We start from the raw sequence: 15,679 nt of genomic DNA, 5'->3' as shown, positions 1-15,679 counted from the left end.
GTCTCAGAGTTGGGTATGCATGAGAATCACCCGGGAAACTTGTTAAAGGTGCAGACACCACCTTCACCTCTAGAGAATTCTACTCAGTATGTCTGGGGGTCGGGCTCAAGGGCAATGTTTTTAGCCGACACATCAGATGATTCTGTGCAGGTGGCGCGGCAAGTTCTCTTTGAACGAACACACTGTTTTGTGGGGCTAATAATGAGTCTGAATAAAAGGGGGCAAAAAAAGTAGAAGGATGGGAGAATCGAGGGTGGTTACGTGGAAAGCTAAAGGCAGATGACTTCCTATGATAGTTGAAGCATGAACCAATGATAAAAGAGTAGACAGTGCTTATAATTAACCGTGAGGCACAGGTAGGATTGTTTGATGTGGAATTATGTGCATAACCCTCATCAACAACCCACCTCAGGAGATACAGTAGATTAGCTGAGGATGAGAGCCTGTACTACACGTGAACATGTAATTGGGTGCATATGGGGTGACAGTTATGGAGAAGTCTTGCTTCAGCACTAAGGGAGGAAAGAGGTTCTTGGGTTTACGAGGCTTTGTGTAATTTTTCAGAAGTTAGGCTGCTGCGTCATGATGCCTAGTTACCTCTTTTCATCATGCTGGGTCATGTATTTTGGATAAATGCTTAGATGATTCAAGCTAAGTGACTATCATTCCAGGTAGAAGCATGAGATCAGAAAGTCCTTGTAAGGAAGTCCCTGGGAACAAAAAAGGACATGATAGAGCACTTGAAGAGCAAACAAACAACAAACAGTTGTTTTCCCCCAGCATGAGGATATTATAAAGACCAAGGGTAAAGAAAAAACAAAGGCAATTAGAACCCCAGGAAAACCAAAAAGCTTCATGAGAAAGGAAATTCAAACAAGTACAATATCTCATGCTTCAGCAACATTGTTTACTAGTCAGAATATTGTAAATACTGACTATTGTATAACCAAAAATTATGAAAATGATACTGGAAGATAGGGGATGTATCAGGTGGTATTGAGGAGTTAAGTCATCAGCTAACATGTAGGAACATTGAGGGGTTATCCAAAATTGGCATTTTAATCCAATTAAGTTACCAGAGAAGACATATATTACATAGTGATAACTACCAGAAGAAAGGGCTAAAAAGTTAAAAGTGACTGTAGTTACAGAAGGAACATGGGTGTTTAGAAAGGGATGATTGCAGGCTGCTGGATTTGATTCTTTCAAGGTTAGTGGATTTTTAAAAACCATATTATTTAAATTTAGAATATTACTGGAACATCTGGAACTCTGATGGGTTTTGGTACCTCTGGGAGGCATAGGCATCCTACAAAGTGTCTACCACTAAAAGAATGAAAACATGCTTAGGTCTTTCCTGGTGGCTCCCTTCCCCCAGTCAGCCATGGATGTAACTCCCAGCTGGAGAAGAGAGCAGGAAGCCAGGTTCTGGAGGCAAGTGGAAGGCAGGCGTCCCTCCCTCCTCAAGAAGGGCCTAGCTTCTGACCTCTGATCATGGACTAGAATGGTGGGGGGCACAGCTTGGCCAGGGAAGGGGCTATGGGTGAGGGCTAGAGCTGGGGGTGCTGGGGGCTGGCCAGAAGGTAGGGAGGGTCTCACTTACGTGCACACACTCCTATTGCGTACCTCGGGCGGTCCCCACTGTAATCGCAGTAGAGGCCCCGGTGGGGGTCACAGATGGCTGCCTCTGTGCAGTTGTCCCCAAGCTGCTGAGCACACATTTTACAGCATTCACAGCCGTCTGTGATGAGGCTGACCCCCAGCGGGCAGCGGGGTGGGGACGGCGGGCACTCACATGGCCACTTGCAGAACTGGGGGTGTGAAGATGTATCCTCCAGTGGCACTGGGGTGAAGGCCATGGCCGTGGGGGCTGGAGAGAAGGCCTGTGGGGGAACAGCAGAGATAAAGGACTGCCAGGCAGGGGTTCAAAGCCCAAAGGGCTAGCGATCACCTTCTCTTCTTCGTGGTGTTAAAAGGGATACGTAAAATTATGTCTTTCTACCCTGTTTTTGAGAGCCGGACATCTCCTTTCCCTTCAGTAAAGCAAACAGGAAAGACCGAGGAGCCAGGGGGTCAGAGAAGTCAAGCCAATTTCCTCAGTCTCCCTGCTGGAGGAGGTGGGGCCCAGATTCCATGTCAGAACTCTGGCCCCACTAAGCCTCATGTGTGTTTCCTTCCCTTCTCGAGCACCCCATAACCTGGGAGGGCACTGAGCCCGTCTCATTTCACGGATGGGGAGCTGAGGCTTTGAGGAGTGAATGCCTTCTGATTAGTCAGATTGCAAGGCGCGGCCCGTATCCTACTGCCTTGCCTCTGCGGCCCAGAGAGCCACCCTCTTCACTCCACTGAGTCCTTGGCAGCTTGTGGGGTCAGGTGACTCATATCTGACACCAGGTGTTAGCCAGCTGACATTATTATTATTATTATCATTACTGCTGTCATCGTTATTATTTCTTCTCTGAGCACCAGGGAAAGGCTACGGGGTGCGGGGGCTGGCTCTCCCTTCCCCTGCAGAGGGGAGTTAGCCCCTGTGGCTAGTGTTAGGCCTGCAGAGGGGAGTCCCCCCACCCACGTGCTTCCCAGGGCCCCCTTCCCATCCCCCAGCCCACCCGTTCATCTTCATCCTGAAAATATGAGGGACACAACACCGGGAAGCCGGGAAGGGGGGCGGGGACAGGTCCCAAAAGCCATCCCAGGTGGACACAACGGAAGGCGGCTCTGGGGTGTCTTTGAGTTTGGGAGCTTCAAGCCGCCTGTACCTCTGGGAGCCAGTCACCTTCCCACCTCCTCTGGCTCTTTCCCTGAACCCTCCCTCTTCATACGGGAGGAAACTGAGGCCCCGGGAGAAAGGGAATTGCCTGAGGACAGAGAGCGTGCAGCCAGCTTCTGGCCATTTTCCCACCCCCAGGCCACCGTGGTCCCTGCTGGGGAGGACCCCATCCAGGACTTCTCAACCGTGACTCCAGAATTCCAAGGTCAGCAAAGATGGGACCAGGGCTTCTGTGAGGGGCCAAGGTGGGGCTGGTGATTCCCCCGGGGCCAGTCCCTCTATCTCGAACCCAGGAAGCCTTGCTCTGTGGAACTTAGAGATCTGCACTTCTTCCTTTGAACAGCACATGTGGACAGATTCAGGCAGATTCGTCCTCCCTTCTCCCGAGGAGGAAACTGAGACCCAAAAGGGCCGACGGACGTGTTCAGGGTGACACAGTATGGGTCAGGACCGAGATAGACGCGACTCTTGTGGCTCGTATTTCTATGCCCTTTACGTTTGCCTTCTGGGTTCTTGTAGTTGCACCCCCCACCCCCCACCCCCAGCTGAGCCAGCTCACAGCCTCTCTCAAGTGTTAGGCATTTGAAGATGAACTGAAACCTTCTCTGATTTTGGAGCACCCACAGCTTCGGGGAGAGACCGACATTAGAGGGGAGTTATTCCAATGCAAGCCTGTATGCAGAGTGCCGGGCATCCCAGGGGAGCCCCGGGGGCTCTCGGGAAGGGCAGGAAATGGCTCTGTCGAGGGGAGTGAAGTCCACCTCGCTGTGTGGACCAGCGGCCAGGAGAGATGATCCAGGTTGAGGTGCTGGATGGGCGGGGCTCTTGGTTATGGCTTTGGCACATAATAGGTGCTGCAAAAATCGATTTAACAAACGAAGGGCCCTTCAAAATCAAATAGGCAGACCTTGATTTGAGGCTTTCGTCACCTCTGGGTTTGGTTTCGGGACTCAGTCGTGCCCTTTTCTACCGGAGGGACATAAGTTTCCCTGCCCCTGCTTGCTTTTCCTCATAAACACAGTGCGACACAATAAAACCCCAACCCCCCTCATCAATAAAGCCAACCGGAGGTACACACGCATATTTACCTCTTTCTGACTCTGTGGAGAGAATTTCCCTCATCTGTCTGTGACACTAGAAGGCTCAGAGCTTCGTAAGCAACTGTCTCAGGGACTGTCTCTGACCCGTCCCCAGGCCCTCAGGACACACACACTCAAGCACACGCACACGCACACACGGCAGAGGAAACAAAAAGCCCTGTCCTCCAGGAAGCCTCCCATGCCTCCCCCAGACGATGTTCGAGGTGTTCCTTCTCTACTAGAATGTGAGCACTGCAGGGCTTTGTAAGTGTGGCCTAGTGGACTGGGTGCACAGGGGACTGTTGACCCCAGGGGCTTTGGTGTCCCTTGATTTGGTGTCACACGCTCAAAAGCATGACTTCTCCTTTGCATTTCTTGGTTGGGCATCCTCTCCCACCCCCACAGGGCTCGGCACAGGGCTTGCGGGGAGCATAGGGCTCACTTTGAGCTGAGGTGGGATTGGCTATAACCTGGCAGGGACCCTTCTCCATATGGTCACTTGGGTCTCCAAGTTAAGGAAGGAAGGAAGGAAGGAAAGAAAGAAAGAAGGAGGGGGAAAGAAGGAAGGAAGGAAGGAAGGAAGGAAGGAAGGAAGGAAGGAAGGAAAGAAGGAAGGAAGGAAAGAAAGAAGGAAGGAAGGAAGGAGGAGGGAGAGAGGGAGGGAAGGAAGGTAAGAAGGAAGGAAGGAAGGAAGGAAAGAAGGAAGGAGAGAGGGAGGGAAGGAAGGAAGGAAGGAAAGAAGGAAGGAAGGAAAGAAGGAAGGAAGGAAAGAAAGAAGGAAGGAAGGAAGGAAGGAAGGAAGGAAGGAAGAGGGAGAGAGGGAGGGAAGGAAGGAAAGAAGGAAGGAAGGAAGGAAGGAGAGAGGGAGGGAAGGAAGGAAGGAAGGAAGGAAGGAAGGAAGGAAGGAAAGAAGGAAGGAAGGAAGGAAGGGAGGGAGGGAGGGAGGAAGGGAGGGAGGGAAGGAGGAAGCCTCCATTTTAGTACCTACCCGGAGCCCCGGGGCACACAGCTCCTTGAGGGAAGCCAGTTAGGGGATGTGGGGCTGCCAGGGATGGGCTCTGGGCATCTTTAACCCAGTCCTGGCTCTTGGCGCCATCTGCTGGTGGGAAATCTCCTAGCCCTCAGTCCAGAGGAGAAGGTACCCGGAGTGCATGGGGGGCCTGAGGACTCTCGCATTTGGTGTGAAACCCCCTGAATCCTTGCTGCCTTGTCCAGCGTTGACACCACAGGGGTTGTACCTGCACACCCCTCCTGATGATGAATTCTGTGTGTGTGTGTGTGTGTGTGTGTGTGCAACGCAGGGAAGCAGAGGGGTGGCAGGTGGTTCCTGCCCTCAGGGGTGGACCGTTGAGTTGGGGACATGTGCATCCGCTCTTTCGCGCATTCTACGGAAACAGATGCTTCGCGAACACCTACCACGTGCCAGGCTTTGTGCAAGACTCGAAGGAAGCAAGGGTGCATGACACACAACCTTCTTCTCACTAACTGACCACCCACGAGGCCAACAGACCTCAATCTCCTCCCGCCTCTTGCCCGCACCCTGCACCAGCTCCCCACGATTCTCCCCGTGCCCCAGATGCAAGCACATGGGCACCTTCTCATAGATGACAATGAGGTCGCTGGGCACAAAGATCAAGGAGAGCCTTGAATGCCTGGCTAAGGTCTCAGGCTTTTGGCTGGAGTCTGCTGCGATGATTTGTTGAAGGATGTTAGCAGGAGAAAGATGGGGGCACAGATGTGTATTTTAGAAACGTCACCCTGGGCCACGTCTAGTCTTTGCAACATACTGTCCAAGAGACTCTGGGAGTTCACTTGCTGAACCTTGGTTTTCTCTGTTGTAAAATGATGTTCTTACGACTAGATACCCCCACCCACCAAGGTTCTGGGCCCAAGCACCACGCAGCTAGAGCTTCTGGCTTGTCCTAACCAGTCCATTCCATTGCAGACCACAGCTCTGGTGGCCGCCAGGGGCCAGTCTTGAGCCAGGTCTCAGTTATTATGGCCTGTCTTGTCTTCCCCACAGCGGTTGGTATCGCGATCTCCATTGTGTATGTCAGCAAAGGGACTTGTTCATGGTTAACACGCAGGAAGTGGTAGAATTTGACTCAAACCCAAATCTGTTGGGTCCGGGCTTGTCCCACTACCGTACGTGGAGAATTTTCTAATGGAAGGAAATCAGTTATAAGGTAGTGAGCGCGCTGGCAGTGGGGGTAATCAAGAAGCATCTGGACATTCCTCCCAGCTGGGGGCTGTAGGAGGGTGTCAGGCCTTCCAAAGCCTGTCATAGAGTAGGTGTCAATAAACATCTATCAATAGAATGAATGGAAGAGTCAATGTACGTTGACTCCTTGAGGGCGGGAGCCATGTACTGTCCATTTCCCTGTGCACATGCGCACACACACAGCCCCTTACATCGCAGCTAGTATCTACTGAGTGCTCACCTCTCAGTGGAGAGGTTCTTCTGCCCCCTGTCATATGGTTCCCTCAACAAATCACAAGGCAGGCCTACTAATTGTCCCCGGAGCAGAGGAAACGGAGGCTCAGCGAGGCTGAGTGGCTGTGAAGGCCGCACAGCTAGTCGGGGGTGTTGGGGGGGCGGGTGGGGCACATCCAGGATGAAACTAAGGTCTGCCTTACCCGGAGGTCTGGAGCCCCCGGCCCTTCGGCCGTCTTCAGTCACCCCCCGCAGGAAAGACCGAGCTCCTCTGGTCTTTGGGAACATGCTCCCATCGGACCTAACCAAAGCAAATATCCAGAGGCTGGGAGCTCCCGGAGAGGCTGTGGGGATCCCCGTGTGAAGGGTCCGTCCCTTCAGGATCGCACTTCGTGGCACCCGGAGACCCCCGGCGCCCGTGTCATTGCCAAAGCTGAGGCCCGGCGGCCCGGCGCCCTCCTTCAAAGTCCTGCTTCCTGCATGAACTCTAGCCTGAGCTACTGTCCTGGGGTCGAGCAGGCAGGAGAGATCAGGAGCTGATAATTGCTGCTGAGCCGGGGGTGGGGACCAGACTGAGCCGGGCTTAGGACCAGACTCGTTCAGAAGGGCCCTTGAGCGTTCCAGCTGGGACGCACCTTAGAACTCCTCTTTGACCCACCTGCCCATTTGAAGCCGGACGTGAAGCCCACGGTTTCCTTTCGGAAGGATCTTTCCTGGGCACTTGCAGCGGGGCGGGCCCCGTGCTGGACGGGGCTGGCGCGGTGGGTCCCTCAGATCCCCTGTCCTCGCGGGGCTCGGTCTCACTGTGCCGCCTTTCCAGGCTCTTAATTCCCAGACCTTATACTTCCATGCCAGGGGCACCCACAGCCGATCCTGGGGCCCAGGCAGGCGAATTTGATAATTAATGCCAGGCATCTTCGGCATTAAATATGCCAGATACGGTGCTGAGCGCATTCCATGCATTCGGTTAGTGAAGCCTCATACCAACCCTTTGGGCAACAAGCACTCCACGCCCTTAACCGGTGGGGAAACTGAGACTCAGGGAGGCCAGGGAGTTGCCCAGGTGCACGGGCAGCGACTGGCAGAAGGATTGAACCTGCAGGGTCTGACTCTAATCTCCGTGCCTGAAGCCTCCGGCCTCCCTTTGAATCACCACCAAAGCCACAGTCCCCCTCTCTCTAGGACTTCCCCTTGGGGGTCGAGGCTCTTCCTGGAACCCCAGGGTGCTTGGCTGGGCCCTTGGGACCCCCTGAGGCTTTTACCAAGCTCCCACTTTCTTTGGGTTTGGCAGCCTCTCCCCGTATTCCCCAGAACACACAGGAGCCGGCCCCAAGCCCTGCCCCCTTCCCCAGACAGCTCGGACACACCCACTACAAACAGAAGCGCTTCCCAGGGTGGTTCCCAGACTTTGCTGCCCGTCAGAACCACCCGGAGGCTTGAACAGACACGGGTGGGCGGTCAGGGTCCCCAGATATCCCAACTTTTCCACGGAGTTCTACATGCAGCAGAGAACAGCGAGCCCACGGACCCTGTTAAAATACAGATTCCCGACCCCCACCTCGAATGTTCGTTCGAACACTTCCGTTGTTTATAAGCCCCCCATGTGTGGTATTTCGTTACAGCTTGCCTGAATGGGTGAAGACTGTGTCACTTAGCCCTCTCGACAAAGAGGGTGGTCACTAAGCAGGTTAGAAGAAATCGATTGATCCCTTCAGTTGCACTATTTACTGGACAGATTTAACCTGATGAAAACTGGGGGGGGGGGGGTGGTGGTAAATGAAAGACCCTATAGGAAATGCTGCAAAAGTAGTTTTGAGATGCTGTTTAGAGATGAGGAAGAACTGAGACCCCTGGCTGGCTCGGCTGGTTAAGCGTCCGACCTCGGCTCAGCTCACGATCTCACGCTCCCTGAGTTCGAGCCCCGCGTCGGGCTCTGTGCCGACGGCTCGGAGCCTGGAGCCCGTTTCGGATTCTGTGTCTCCCTCTCTCTCTGCCCCTCCCCGGCTCATGCTGTCTCTCTGTCTCTCAAAAATAAATAAATGTTAGAATTTTTTTTCAAAGATGAGCAGGAACTATGGGTTTCAGGGTGTTTTCCAGCCCTCAGGCACAAGTCAGTGTTCGATTTGACTCGCACGTCGGTTTTCCAAGAACGCCGGGCAACAGGCAAGGGGGCAGGAAGTGGGAGGCTGGCCGTGGCGGGGAGGGGCGCCTAGGGAACTGAGATTTCTGCTTGATGATAAAGTGGACCCAACCCCTTTCTGAATGTGAGTGTGGTTCATCGGTGACAGGGACACCAGGGTAAGAGGAGAGGGCACAGCCTCAAGACTACCGCTCGGGGTGGTGAGGAATGTGATGGGGTTGAGCCCAAGCTGCCAACGACCCCTGTCATGGGGGTTTTCTGGGATGAGCTGTCTCTTCCCGCCTCTTCAGTCCCCGGCACCGTGCCTGGCTTGCCCTGGGCAAGTGCTCAGACCACTGGAAGGGATGGTCCTACAGCCTGGCTCAGCCGCATTTGGGAGGCTGCACCCAGAGGCTCCACAAGGGGGCAGGCTTGAGACAGAAATGGCGTGAGCGGACCCCAACCGTGTTCTGGGGGGGCTTCAGGAAGGGGCTGCGCTGCCGGGAAGCAGTTTCTGTTCACCCCTTCACTGAAAAGAGGGCCCTGAGGTGGGGGAGTAGAAGAATGTGGCCCCCTGTGGCCTGGGCCCACCTGCTGTCCCCACCCCATTGTTCTCACATTTGGTACCCCTGATGGGGCAGTCACAGTGTAAGTGGGGGACACCTATTTCCTGAGCTCCTTGTAGGAGAGAACCCCTAGGGATCTGTACCCCTGTTCCCAGGGCGGGGGGGCTGCCCTGCAGGGGAGTCCTGTCTTCGAAAGATCTTAGTTTCCCTGCCCCTAACGTCACCTGGCCTGAGTGTGGGAGGACCCAGCACTGTCCAGAGCCCTCCAAGCCCGTCTCTGGCTCCGATGGCAGGATTTCCAGGGAATAGAAGGCCCCGCGGCTGACTCGGCATTGGCCAGGCTGCGTGTCATGGGATGTGGAAGATCTTTTGAGATTTTCTGCTAATCGGCTTTATAAGCATGCAGTCTTGGGGCGCCTGGGTGGCTCAGTCGGTTGAGCGTCCGGCTTCGGCTCAGGTCACGATCTCACGGTTTGTGATTTCGAGTCCCGCATCTGGCTCTGTGCTGACGGCTCAGAGCCTGCAGCCTGCTTCAGATTCTGTGCCTCCCTCACTCTCTGTCCCTTCCCTGCTCACACTCTGTCTCTCTCTCTTTCAATAATAAATAAACGTTTAAAAAAATGTATAAGCATGCAGTCTTGTGAGTTTCTGGGGGGCGGATCTCAACTTTATATGACAGGGTTGAAGGGTCAGGAAGCCAGACTTCTTTCCAAATAACAAGACCTTGTGTGTTCGTTTGTTCATTCATTCATTCATTCATTCATCAAACACATATGAAACATCTCCTAAATTCCAAGTACAAAGCCTCAGGGGACCCCCAGCCTTCTGAGGAGACAGGAATATAGAAAGGGTAACTGCATTACAGAACAAAGGTTGGAACCTTCAACCCATTGACCACATCTGGCCCGTTGTGATTTGTAAGGGGGAATGAGTGGATTTCACATTTTTTTTAAAAAAGTTGTAAAACACAACAACAAAAAGAAAGAGGGATACTCCACGGAGACCTTATAGCCCACAAAGCCTAGAATATTTACCATCTGATCTTTTATAGGAAGCGTTTGCTGTCTTCCGGGACAGAGTGACAGTACTGTTAATGACCGCTAACCCTTGGTGGCACACATGTCGGGGGCAGGCGTTCGTATCAGCACTATTCGTGTTAACAACTTCAAAACCTGTTCGTTCTTGGGGCGCCTGGGTGGCTCAGTCGGTTGAGCGTCCGACTTCGGCTCAGGTCACGATCTCGCGGTTTGTGGGTTCGAGCCCCGCATCGGGCTCTGTGCTGATGGCTCAGAGCCTGGAGCCTGTTTCGGTTTCTGCGTCTCCCTCGCACTCTGCCCCTCCCCTGCTCATGCCCTGTCTCTCTCTCTCTCTCTCTCTCTCTCTCTCTCTCTCTCTCAAAAATAAGTAAACATAAAAAACTTTTACAGAACCCATTCATTCTTTGCTGGAGACACGTGTACGCATTTACCAAAGTCGGGAGAGCCATACGGGCTCTCTCAGCTGTTACCAACTTCAACCACGAGTCCTTAGTCCTTATTCAAATTGCACTGATTATCTCCAAGGTTTTTTTTTTTTTTCTTTAATCAGATGGTTTCTCTGAATCAAGATCAACGCAAGGTCTACATGGGATTCTGCGTTTCGCCTTTTATGCCTCTTTTATTCATTTACACCTTACACAAATCATTTCATCCTTGCGATAACCCTAAGAGGCGGGCTGCTTTTGCAATCATCTTCCCCAATTTACAGAGGAGTGAACTGAACCACAGAAAGGTCGGATAATTTGCCCAAGGCCTCTAGCAAATGGCAGAGTTGGGATTTGAGCCCAAGGGCCAAGCTGCACAGGGCCTCAGCAGACTCTAAATGAGGGCTAGGAGAACATGATAAGAAGGCCAGGGGCAGGGGCATGGGAGCAAGGAGTGAGTGCTTCTTGGAGGAGGCGTTCTTTGCATTGTGTCCTTAAGGATTGACCAGGAGGGCAGAGAGAACGTCAAAGCTGAGGAACAGCAGGAATAAGGCCATGTGGGTGGCAGCGATGTGGCACAGGAATGACCAGGGGTCAATACTGGGGTTTAGGGTTCAGAGCTATGGAGATGGTAGGCTGGGGCCACAGTCAGAGGACCTTAAGGGCCATGCCTGGGACATGTGCATCCCCCGGGGGAAGGAGGGGTCTTTCCTGAGTCAGCCACCCCACGGTGTCAGGTGATGATCCAAACAACCCTGTGAGATCAGCCCTCACGGTCTCAATTTGACAGACGGGGAAACTGAGGCCCACAGAGGTTAAGAGGCACGGCAAGAAAATTATGCACTCACTTCTTCTGACTCTGGGTCTCACAATCCTCCACAGACCTCTAAGGGACCCTTCTCTTGTCCAATTTCCAGTTCATGTGATTCCCCCAAAGGAACTGAGAGCCTTCCATGCCCCAGGCCTGGAAGTGACGGTGGCCATGGGGTGAGCAGGGAGGGGGCCGGCCCTGGAGCCATAGCCAACACAGACAAGGGTGGAAGAAACTGCCATCTGTTGAGGTCAGACCTGTTCCAGGGAAGAGGGAGTTTCTGCCTGATGGGGTGGGAGAGGCGTCTTCAGCTCCTAGGCACGTATCTGGAGGTGAGACGCCCTGAGTTCCAGCCCCGGGCTGAGACTTGTGGCCTTGGATGAGCACCTGCCTCCCCCCCGCCCAAAACACACACAGGGCACGTTGGGATGAGGCAACCCTCTAGAGCCTTCCAATGCACTTGGCTGGCTGAGCTGGGCCTCTGATAAGGTGGTTCCTCCCTCCAGCATCCGGAGCCTGACCTCAGCTCCCTTCCGTCCTCCTGCACTGGGTCCCCACTCAGGCTGGGAGGACAGACACGGGCGAGGGGCTGGCACACAAGGTCACCCCTGGGAGCAGGTCCCGCCGGCCCCGCACAGGGAATAAGGTGGGGGTTTTGAAGCTCGGATGGCATGGGGAATAGGTAAAACTCTGCCTCAGTTTCCTCCTCTGTAAAGCGGGGGCGATAACAGCTCCTACCACGGAGAGCTCTCCTGTGGACTAAACGAGGCGTGGGGGGCCCCGGCTCACGGTGAGGGTCCAACACGGGGTGATGCTTCCGGTTGTTTAAGAGCAGAAATTTGCAAGGGTCAGGACACAACTCCTTGGAGTACAGGGGCCAGAAGCAGCTCTTCAGGAAGTCGGCAGGTGTGCGTGTGTGTGCATATGTCTGTGTGTGTGTGCATGTGTGTATTCCCGTGTCTCTATGTGTGTGTATATGCCTCTGTGCATGTGTGTGCACATATATCTGTGTCTGTGTGCACTTAGGTGTGCCCGTGCCTTTGTGTGCGCGTATGCCTGTGTGTGCGCTCGTGTATGCCGGTCTCCATGTGTGTGTATGCCTATGTCTGTGTGCATGCGTGTGCACACGCACAGGGAGGCTGCAGGATTACAGGGCAGCAGCAAGAAGGATGGATAGGCGGCTGAGGCCCATCCATGCGGCACCCCCATGGCTGTTCGGGGACTCTCCACGGGCCCTTGCCCCCCCTGCCAGTGCCAGAGCACCTGATGTTCGCTGCCCCATTGGTGGCCCCCCAACCTCGCCCTCTGCACGTGCTCGGTACCCACCCTGCCTTCTCTCTCCAGCCACGAGGGCTCTGTGGGCCGGGCTTTTCAAGTCCATTTTACAGATGAAAGCCTGAGGCCCAGCTGGGAAGGGGCAGTTCTGTACTCAGGAAGTAAGTCCACCCTTCAGCCCCCTTAGTGGTCAGGCCCAGGCCCTCTTGTCAGGTCCCTTCCTTGCTTCCCTAGCACAAAGCCTCCACCAGCAAGTTCAGTTTCGTGCCTTCCCTGCCTCCCTGTCCCCTCTATACACAGCCTGCCCCGCCCCCTGGTTTTCTTCACTCATTCATTCAACCAACAGGCATGCATTAGGCCCCTATAATGTGTACCCACGGTGACAGCCCAGCTGAGCGGGGAAAGTTGCAGGTCTAGAAGGGAGAAAGCCTGAGCGAGGCCGGGGGGTAGGGCACGGCACATGCCAAGGCCCGGGGGTCTGTCCTTGCGGGAGGAAGGAGCGTGAGGAAGGGTGGCTCGTACGTGGGGCCAGGCCCGCAGAGAGCTCCTGTTGAATGACGTGTTTTCCTTCCACCTGGGCAAGAACACGGAAGAGGGGGAAAGGCATTTTAGGCAGAAGGAACAGCAGGGACATGTGCGCAGGAGTGAGGTCACACGAGTATTTGGGAACGTGGCCCTTGAAGCAGGGGAGGAGGTGAGTGAAGGCAGTCCCAGGGGACGAGGCTGGAAAGCAGGCTTGGCGAGACTCAGAGGCGCAAGCAAGGTAGTATTCAGGCAGCACCCAGCTGCTCCAGGCTCTGCGCCCAACTCATTCCCTGGCACAGTGACATTCAGAGAGCGTAAGTCCCTGTGTCACAGGAAACTGAGGCTCAAAAAGGTTGAGTAAGGTGCTCAAGGTGGTCCCCTTTCCACACGCAAGCTGCACTGTTTACTCCAGATCATTCTGATTGCATTCTCCTCCCTCCAAGCTGCGTGTGGGGACTTAGACCTCTAGGCCGCAGGAAAGCCCTGGAGGTACCGTAGGGAGGGCCTTGCCCCCACTGACAGCTGGGAGGAGTGACGGATGGAGGCACTGGGAGGGGACGTAAGGGCGGATGGTGGCCCCAGCCCTCTTAGAATATTCTTCTAGCCTTCACCCCCTTGCGCATTCCTGCCCTGGGCAGCCGCATGGCACACGCCCTTTCTCTCACCTACGAGACACAACTCAAGATTCCCAGGGGGGCTGGGCTGGACCCCTCTCTTCCTCTTCTTAGGACCTGGGCTCTCAATTCCTTAACCGCCCCCTCCTACCCCCACCAAGGCTCAGCAGATCCACCCTTGATGTCCCAAGCCTGGACTTGCCTCCAGGCTGGGGTCCTTGGGGGTGGGTGGGCTCAGATTGTGTCCCATCCCCTGGGATATTCATTATTCACGTTTTGAGAGGCCTGGTTCCTCCTCCTCTGCTTCTGTCTCCCTCCCCCCACCCCCTGCCTCTCTCAGAGAGGAGGAGCAGGAGGGCAGATTAACAGGATGTCAAGGCTGGAGGAGGGACAGGTAGGATTTTTGAAATCAGGTGTGCGTAAGAATCTCCAAGGTGCCAGTTAATGTGCACGATACCTGGGGGCCTCTTCCCAGGAATGCAGGCTCAGAGCCCTGGAACTGGTGTTTTTCTCCTGAAGCCTTCTGAGCTTCCCCTCAGATTCCTCGCTGCAGTCCCGTCTGCTGGGGTAAAAGTTTGTCTCCAACACGCGAGCCCTACTTGACCGTGGGGACAAAGGTCACAGCTTCTCACCGCATCTCTGGAAATGGGAAGGGGCTGGGTGCCCAGCAAAGCTGTCAGCATCCATGTAACAGTAAGTGGACAGGCTATGAAAACCGGGGTCGGTAGCAAGGGACTCGGGGTCGTAAGGCCTAAGTCTCGGCTACAAGCATCGTCATTCACTGGCGTCTCGACCATCATCACCATCGTCATTAGTATTTCTCCCTCCTCCGTGATAATCCAACGTTTATTTATTTTTGGGACAGAGAGAGACAGAGCATGAACGGGGGAGGGGCAGCGAGAGAGGGAGACACAGAATCGGAAACAGGCTCCAGGCTCTGAGCCATCAGCCCAGAGCCTGACGCGGGGCTCGAACTCACGGACCGCGAGATCGTGACCTGGCTGAAGTCGGACGCTCAACCGACTGCGCCACCCAGGCGCCCCTCCTCCGTGATAATCCAAATGTGTTCATTGACTCCCTTGAAATGTCCTGGGAAGCTCGCCAGGATGTGAAAACCTTGGGAGCTTCAAGGAGATCAGCTCAGCGCTGAGCCCAGCACAACCCACCAGGAAGCCTGCCCCTCCTCTTGCCCCCCGGGGACCCGGCCTACGGTCTTTATCAAGCCCTGCTCATTTGCTCAGACCTGGCACTTCTCTGCAGCCAGCACCGCAGCTCAAGCTGGGAAAAGGAATCGGCTCCCCACTTCCCCTTGGGGGTGCTGCGGCTTTCTGTACTTCATCTGTATTTCACTCCTTAATCATCTCGATAACCCGTGGAAGCAAGTACGAATACGCTGTCTTTTCACAGATGAAGAGACGGGCTCAGTGGGAAAGCTGGGGGGGGGGGGTGGTGGGGAGGGTAGAGCCCTCGACATCTTTCCCTTTCCACCTATGAAAATCCATCTACGTGCCCTTGTGTCTTGCCCGGCCGACACCGTCTTGTGAAACACGATGTGTGCCGTCTACGGAATTCTACGGAATTCTCCTAGAATTCTATGGAATTTCTAGGAGCCACGCTGGAAACTAACAAGAAATCAGTGAGCGTTAGCTTCGTATTTCTTTAACCCCATATATGAAAAAATATTCTCATTTCACCGTGGGGTCAGTAGAAAAATTACAGGGAGAACTGTACGTCCCGTGCTCACAGCGGATCTTTGAAAGCTGCTGTGTGTTTTACACCCTCAGCCCGGGACGAGCCACGTTTCAGGTGCTCAGTGGCCGCATGTGGCCAGTGGCCACGTTGGACAGTGCCGGGATGCTGCTGCCTGCTTCACAGACGTGGTCTGCGAGTGAGCTGCTGTGTGCAGAGTGCTTAGGACACTACGTGCAGGACCCAGCAAGCACCTGATCGGTGTCTGCCTTCATTATGATCAGCGCTGCCGAGGCGTGGGGAGCCCCAGTGGCGTCGACTGAACGACCGTACAA

At 54.5% G+C, this 15,679-nt stretch overlaps 1 protein-coding gene across 1 annotated transcript in view; it reads right to left on the bottom strand.

Annotated features, from left to right (window-relative positions):
* Positions 1–15,679, bottom strand: part of CCN4 (cellular communication network factor 4) — a 35,714-nt gene that overhangs the window by 15,765 nt on the left and 4,270 nt on the right. The window contains exon 2 of the mRNA XM_019823167.3: positions 1,604–1,883. Coding sequence (XP_019678726.2) covers positions 1,604–1,883 — 280 coding nt within the window. The remainder of the gene's footprint in view (positions 1–1,603; positions 1,884–15,679) is intronic.

This window comes from Felis catus, chromosome F2 (genome assembly GCF_018350175.1).
Source record: "Felis catus isolate Fca126 chromosome F2, F.catus_Fca126_mat1.0, whole genome shotgun sequence".
NCBI classification, from domain to species: domain Eukaryota; kingdom Metazoa; phylum Chordata; class Mammalia; order Carnivora; family Felidae; genus Felis; species Felis catus.
Note: the sequence above shows the minus strand (reverse complement) of the source record. Positions and strands in the feature narration are given on the sequence as shown.